This window comes from Euprymna scolopes, chromosome 2 (genome assembly GCF_053919585.1).
Source record: "Euprymna scolopes isolate OS-2025 chromosome 2, ASM5391958v1, whole genome shotgun sequence".
In the NCBI taxonomy this organism is placed as follows: domain Eukaryota; kingdom Metazoa; phylum Mollusca; class Cephalopoda; order Sepiida; family Sepiolidae; genus Euprymna; species Euprymna scolopes.
The window spans coordinates 119,553,437-119,561,762 of NC_136483.1; the positions used below are offsets into that span (position 1 = coordinate 119,553,437).

The following is an 8,326-nucleotide window of genomic DNA, read 5'->3' on the forward strand; positions in this document are numbered from 1 at the left end:
AGCACAGTAATGTCCTTTTCAATCACTTTGAGGAATGTAACTTTTCAGTAGATATATAACCTACGAAATAACCAATTAACATTAACTATCCATGCGAGGGTCGCAGAAATACCTAGTTTATGTGGGGGTGAACCCTCTCGGTGCTGATGGACCCGTAGATCTTCCCAGGTCATCCATTTAGAAGGAAAACTCTGAAGCTAAATCTAGTGGAGGGAGGCCTCTTCAGTCCTGGATGACAATCTTCCTAAAGCTGGTGACTCAAACAAAATTACAGGTTGGCAGACCTAAACTGCTTAAGGAGGAGATAGGCTTTCATACTCCCCCTTTGCCTATTAGCCAGGCATAGAGGTGCTATCACAGGGACTCAACAAAATCACCCAGTGGTCGACCATGTTTCCTGATTAAGGCAATGAACATCATTTTTCCCACTCCCGCCACATCCCATCCCCCTAAACTGGATACTATGGGAGTGCTACAATACCATATATGCCGGTACAGTTGGACTGGGCTGACTTTGTCTGATGGGTTGAGGGTACCGGATTGACAGTTCCTGAGTGCTGTTTCCGACTGATAGTACAGGTGCTCTAACCTAACTTTTTGGTAGCGCTTAGAGCGGCTGCTCCATCAGCAGTTGTATAATATCGGGATGTTTGTAGTGCCATATCACGCATGGAAAGGAACCCTGCACTCATCCCTGGTGGGCTTTCCAGAGGCCACAATCCTATAGGCGAAGAGAGAGCTGATGGTCTACTTGTATTGCAGGTCTGATATTTTGTACAACCACTTGTCCAGCAACCCCCCCCACCACCACCACTCACCCTAAATAAAACCTTTAAATCAAATAAAATGAAATGACAGTTCAATCTAAAATTACGTTTAAATCAGCACCAAACTCAGAGAAAACCAACCTGCCTCCACCCTTGAGGTTTGGCATTTACGAATATCAGTAGGCTTAGAACTAACTTAAATGATGTTGAAGCATTTCTCCTAGAAAACACCCCGGATATCTTAGCATTAAGTGAAACTAACCCACACTCCTTCATTCCCTCTAACCACTTTAACATGCCTGGTTATCTCCCACTCTGCCATAAGGACTGAGACAGACACATGCATGGGCTTGGAGTCTATATTCATAAACCACGCCCCCTGACTAGAAAAATAAAACTAGAATCAGACGACCAGGTCTTTATGTGCTTCAGACTAAACATGCAACATAATATTAGCTGTATTTTCTCTACTGCTCCCCCTCAACCCAGGTCTGTACTCTAATAAACAAAGTCTCTGACAGCATAGATATAGAACTCTTCCTCAATACTAGCGCACAAGTACATGTATTTGGTGACTTCAATATCCACCACAGTAACTGGCTTGAATTCTCTACTTACACAGACGTAGCTGGTAGCACAACACATAGCTTCTCTATATCTCATTCCCTATCACAGACGGTTACATTTCCGACACGTTTCCCAGACCAGCAAGATCAACATGCCTCACTTCTAGATCTATTTCTGACCACAGTTCCTAATTATTATATAACGGATGCCCACAGCCCACTCTGGAATGCTGATCATGCTGTGATAATGGTAGATACTGCCCTTAATTCTCGACCCAAAACTGAAGACCCACTGCTCAAAACAAGGTATTACAAAAAGGCTGACTGGGAAGCCATCAGGGATCTCATCAGAAATGCCCCATGGGGAAATATCTTTTTTCTTCCAGCTGAACAGTGTGCAAATGAGATCATTGAATGGTTCAAAACTGCAATTGAAGCACATGTTCCCACACAAAAATTCTATAGCAAGCCCCACTCTCCCCAATGGTTTACTTCTATTTGTGAAGCTGCATGCGTACTGCAGATTCAACGGACATAAGTCCAGTTCAAACAAACAGAAGTATATAGAAGCTAGAAGTATTGTAAGAGAGAAATAGCGACAGCTAAGGCAGAATACACTGAAACCACCAAAAACCACATCGAAGCACAGAAATTAGGAACTCATGATTTTTGGAAAATCTACAATGGTGTAGTAAATAATGGGCAGTTAATGATTCCCCCACTATCAAACGATCATGAAGTTGTTTGCACAGCAACCAAGAAGGCTAACCTGCTCGTCAGTCGGTTTGCCTCAAACTCCATATTGGACCCGGCACACCACTCCCTCCCTGACTTTCCTTGGCGGACAGATAGACGCCACACTAGATGATTTGATAATCACCCCTTCTCAGGTACATGGTATCATAAAAAACTAAGACACCTCAAAAGCATGTGGACCTGATCTCATCCCGGCTGTGCTATTAAAAAAATACTCTGCTGAGGTTGCTCCAGTTCTCTCCAAACTTTATAACAAATGCCTTAACGAATCTTGCTTTCCTGACTGCTGGAAAACCGCTTCTGTGATACTAGTTTTCAAGAATTCTGACGAAAGAACTGACCCATTAAATTATCACCCCATTAGCCTTCTCCCATTTATCGCCAAAATATTTGAGTCCTTAATTAATCAAGCTCTAGTCCATCACCTTACAGCTACTGAACTCCTGACCGACAATCAATATGGATTTAGGCAACTTGATCCACAGCAGATATCCTAACTGTAATCTCTGAATGCATATACCGTTCAGTGGATGAAACAGGGGAGGGTAGAGTGGTAGCCCTCGATATATCTAAGGCTTTTGATAGGGTATGGCATGATGGTCTTCTAAGGAAAATTGGATCATATGGTATCACTGGAAGAATACATAATGTAATTAAATCCTTCTCAAGTAAAAGAAAAATCCAGGTTGTCCTCAATGGTCGTACATCTAAACAATATGATATAAATGAAGGAGTACCTCAGGGGGTCTATCCTCGGACCTTTATTATTCCTGATATTCATAAATGACCTCCCGGATAAAATTGTTTCTGAGATGGGTATATTTGCTGATGACACCACTCTCTATAACAGGCACGAGGGGAAAACAAATGAACACATATCTAAGGAAATGGCAGAAACATTATAGGATGACCTCCAATCTGTAGTGGAATGGGGAAAAAAAAATGGATGGTCACATTCAATGCTGCCAAGACTAAGCTTGTTTCCTTCAATAATTACAAGAAACCTTCACTACCACCAATAGCAAAGAACACATTACGCGAAAGTACTTCCTTTAAACTCCACGGCCTAACATTTACAGGGAACATGAACTGGAATAGATACATTGAGAGCATTGCCAAGGCTGCTGTGAAGAAGGTGGACTCTCTACCATGCTAGACAGCTACTTACACCTGAAAGTATCCTATACCTCTATAAGGCCACCATTCGCCCATGTATGGAGGCTACTTGTCTCTCACTCCTTGATAGGGTTCAAAAGAGAGTCACCAACTTGATAGGTCCTGAACTGTCATCTAAGCTTCAGCCTCTGTCCCATCGACGAAATGTTGCATTCTTCTGCCTGTTCTACAAGTACTTTAATGGTGAATGCTCTGACGAACTACAAGCACTTGTACCCCCTCAACGTGAATACCCCCGACAAGCAATTAAATCCCACCCCTTCACAGTAGAGATCCCTAGGTGTAAGAAAGCCTTCTAGTCCAATAGTTTCTTCCCCAGAACTGCTAGACTTTGGAGTTCCCTTCCGGGATTCTGCTTTCTGTACTGACATGTAGAAGTTCAAGTATAATGTGAACAGACATCTTGCTACTCATCTCCCTCCATAATACCTCTGAAACTTATGTCCCTGATAATAGCCCCCTACTTCAAAGTGGCACTGTGCCTTGTTTGGGGTGAAAATTAAATTAAAAAAAATTTTTTTTAAAATTCACTTTAACTACTAATCAACTAGAGGACCCCACCCCCTCACACTTTAAGTTAAAATCAATTCTACAATCTGTTGATAATAGTGATGAAAATTAGCCAGAATCAAATAGCGATATGTTAGGTGGATTGGTATTATGATCCGACTTTGAAAATCCAACTAACTTAATGTTATATTTTAGATATATAAATGTCTTTGCTCTTCAGTGTGTATTGTGTACTATAATAAAGATTATATTATTGGTAAAAACGTCTTGATATTTTAATCATAGTCGATAGAAAAGTTCCAAATACAGATAGGACATCCATGAAGAGGCTCAACTATTCTTCGTACAAAGAAAAAAGTTCTGATCAGAAAAAACAGAAAAGAGAGTCATTAACAAAACAGCCAAAAACAAGGAAAAAAAAATTACAAAATGACAAAGAATAAAAAAAAAACACAAAAAATAACACAAAAAACATTAAAAATAAAAAAAATTAAAATATCAAAACAGAAACCCCTTTTTGTTAAAGATAAGCGCTTCCTCCCTCTCCTCTCTCTCTCTCCCACACAAGCGAGTGCTAGGAAATGATGTCCTGTGGAACTCTCTATACAAAAAGGAGATTGGATTCGAGATTGATATCGTTAACATCTAAGAAATAAATATTTTTAGATTTCTACTTTTATGCTTACTATTATGTAAGTAATGTAAGAGACATTAAGGAAAACTCATTAATAAATGGTAACATTATCCGGAATTGTACTTCATTTCTGTTAAAAAATAAAATAAAAAGTAAGTTTATAATAATAGAAAAAAAGTTACCTTTCAACAAAATTTAGACAGGAAACGCCATCTTGACCTCCCACAGCATACATGTGGCCATCTAGCACAGCCACGCCAACACTTGTCCGACAAGAACTAGTTGGGGCAACATCACTACTCCACTGATTTGTCTGAGGATCATATCTTTAAAAGAGAAAAAGAAAAACATTTCCTTTATATTTGTTGAGAAATATTTAAAAATTAAAAAAAACAGAAAAAAGAAAAATTTTACTACTCCATTTTTATTAGACAAATATTAAAATTAGACTAGTTATTCAACCTAAAGTAAAGATAAATATTACATTTTTCAAACCAATCAAATAAATGAAGTACAGTTTTTATATCGCAATATTATTTATTAAAATTGCAAGTTTTGCCTCAGAATATTTTTAGTGACATTTATTTTTTAGTTTGATTGAAGAGACAACGAAAATGCATAGCATTCTACAGGAATTAAACTCTGCTTTTAGATTATGAAATTTATACAATGAACAACTTGTAGCAATAATGATAAATTACTGATACATTTAATTCCTACATACGTTATCATACAAAATATTGAAACGTAATCTTAAATTCACAACTAAGTAAAATTATGCTATATACAACTTGAATTAAAACCACTTATTTCTGCCGGACAATGTTGAAATGTTTAAGGGTATGATTTTTACATGGATGAATGCATTTTTTAAACAAATGTTATGTTGAAAATCATCTTTGCATATTACATAACATGATTCAGATTCATTGAAGCTGATGTCATTCTCTCTGGACAGTTGTTTCAGCCAAAAAGTTTTCTCAAACAGTCCATTTTAAAGCTTATAAGCATTATTAAATTTGTCCTGGTATTATAGGTGGCAGTGTTAAGACTAAAAGTTTCTCTTCCTTCTACTATAATGAATCAAAAATATAATATTGATCAGGATTAAATATTAAAATAGATCAGAAATACAATTTTTATTTTTTAAAATCACAGACCAACAGAGTATTATGGTTCATTATTCATCTTCATAAATCGAAGAAAAAATTTTTTTGATCATGATTAACAATAGTTTGCAAGAAAATTAAAAAAAAATTTATTTGTTAAAATTCATATTAATTAGAAAAGTTGACAATAAAACCAACATGTTATCCTAATTAAAACCATATTAAAGGAAAAGAAAAAGGATTGTAGTAACATTTATCTATAATTTTGGGAAAAATGTAGGAAAATATTTGATGAAATCTACGATTTTTAAAAGTGTGTAAGTAGGGCGGGGGGAGTAATATGCACATGCAGCTGTCTGTAGAAAAACTAGTGTTCCTGCCTATAGTAGAACATGTGTGACTGTCTATGGTAGTGCAAATATGTGAAAAGATGGAGTATTAGTCACTGTGGATTTCAACATATGCATGATCAAAATCAAAAATAAAGGGTACTTAAAGTGTTCTTTGAAAAGAGATGCCTGGGCTGAGGAGATGCACAAGTATAGTTCTTTGACTGTAGAAACAGACTAACCTCATCAATTATGGTTTAATATATTAATTTTGTCTTTTTATAATCTTCGCAAAATCCAAGAAGTTTACAGAAAATATAACTTTGTAAATGGATACTTTTTTGATTGGGTTAAGAATAAACAATTTCATATTTGAAATTACTAGAAATGCTGCATTGAGCCACCTTCATATGGATCATTTTCAAAAACATATTTGAACATCACAGGGGTGAACATTAGATTCTCTTATAACATTGTTTTTTTTTGTTTTTAACTTAAAATTAAACAATTTTGCTTTTAAATCCTTTTTTTTGAAGGATACACAAATTACTACTAAGAAAAAAAAAGTATATTTGCATTTTTTTATACTTTTAAACAATTTTTGTTTAAAAGTATAAAAAAATGAAAAGGGTCTTGATTCCAAAGTGAAGGCCTATGAGTAGGCCTTTCGTATAGAACACCACAGGTAAATGCAATAAATGTTAATATAGTACAAACCAGAGGAATATTTCAAGCACTATAAATGAATTACTACCTTTCAATGCTATTTAAATAAGATTGTCCATCATGGCCACCAACTGCATAGAGAAGATCATTCAAAACTGCAACACCAACTCCACAGCGTCTTTTACTCATCGGGGCAACCATCCGCCATTCACTCGTTTGGGGATCGTATCGTTCAACACTAGAGATTGCATCACCACTGCACCAACCACCAACTATAAAAGAAGGAAAACGTTTCCAGTTAAAAACATTTATAAAAATTTTTTTCAATATAAAAAAAAAACTTTTGCCTTTTCTTTCTTAATAGAATGGTCAGCATTTGTGCTAGATATGCATAAATAGAAAATTTTTCACTTTATTTTATTTAAAACTTTAAAATTCTACAAATAAAAAAAAATAAAATTCTAAAAATGTTAATCTGGCTTCAGGGAGAGGAACAAATATACAATATGTGGGTGGGAAAGTATCATTCATCCCTGAACAAATGAGAGGTTGACTATTCGTAAATATAGCAGAAAAACAAAATTATAGTAAAAAAAAAAAAAGGGGGGGGGGCATAGAAAAGGCTAAAATGTTGGCGCCTGATGCATTTTGTACATTATTAGAGGCTAAAATAAGAATTTTTTTAAAATGGATTTAGACAAAGTTAGTTTAAGGTTAAGGAAAACTAAAAACAATTATATCAGAAAACATTTCATTATATTTATAGATAATCGGAATAAGATGAAACAAGAATAAGCATGCAAAAATATAAATGATAGTCACGTATAGACTGAATGAAACGTTTATCAACACAAAATGTAAATACAAAATAAATTGTTAAGCCTTTTTAAGCTCATAATCAACATTTCAGTGAATGAAACCAATATATTAGAATAAGTGGTGCAAACAGATTTACAATTTTTGTTTAAAAGCGTAAATTACTTACTAGAAAAATAATAACGCATGATTCAAACAAAAAAGAAAATGTTTTGGATAGTGAACTGCCATAAACTATCCAGAAAAAAACATGAATAATTATAATTTTTAAAGTCCAGGAGAACTCTCCAGTAAATTTTATTATGCAGTTTTTTAAAAGTTGACTATATTGTTGAATCATCTACATTCAACATTGTCCACTATTGTATTAAACTTAATATCTCTTAAAACAAAACTTAAAAAAAAAACAAAACTTACCTTTAAAAATAAAATAAAATACATTTGTTTCCCTTTTTTGGAAAGCTTCAACTTCATAGATATACTAGCCAGTGTTGTTTGGGGATTCTAATTTTTGTAAATTACGTAATTAAAAAAAATAAATAATCCGTTTAATGTTGTAATTTGAAAAGTTAAAATAATTTTTGGGATAAAATCAGAGTAAAACTATATATGCACCAGGTTAGGTTTCTAAGTACAAAGCAGCTTAAACCAATTTTGCCAAGAGTGATACTTGAATCCAGAACAGGTGGCTTCCTTCCAACCCTCTATCTTTGTACAGTTTTAAATATAGGTCGGCTGGTGAATATTACTCTAAGAAAGAGAGAAGAGAGAAAGAGGGCAAAGAGAGAGAAAGAGGGCAGAGAGAGAAAGAGAGGGCAGAGAGAGAGAGAGAGGGCAGAGAGAGAGAGAGAGGGCAAAGAGAGAGAGAGAGGGCAAAGAGAGAGAGAGAGGGCAAAGAGAGAGAGAGATAACGAGGGAAAAGAGAGAGAGAGATAAAGAGGGAAAAGAGAGAGAGAGGGAGGGGAGAGAGAGGGAGAGAGAGAGGGGGAGGAGAAAG

The 8,326-nt window shown here is 35.4% G+C and overlaps 1 protein-coding gene across 1 annotated transcript in view; it reads right to left on the reverse strand.

The window, feature by feature from the left end:
- The window catches only part of LOC145295181 (kelch-like protein 20), a 115,564-nt gene that overhangs the window by 24,303 nt on the left and 82,935 nt on the right, over positions 1-8,326 (reverse strand). Inside the window, exons 5-6 of the mRNA XM_080141443.1 lie at positions 6,602-6,785; positions 4,592-4,735 (exon numbers count right to left, since the gene is read on the reverse strand). Coding sequence (XP_079997569.1) covers positions 4,592-4,735; positions 6,602-6,785 — 328 coding nt within the window. The remainder of the gene's footprint in view (positions 1-4,591; positions 4,736-6,601; positions 6,786-8,326) is intronic.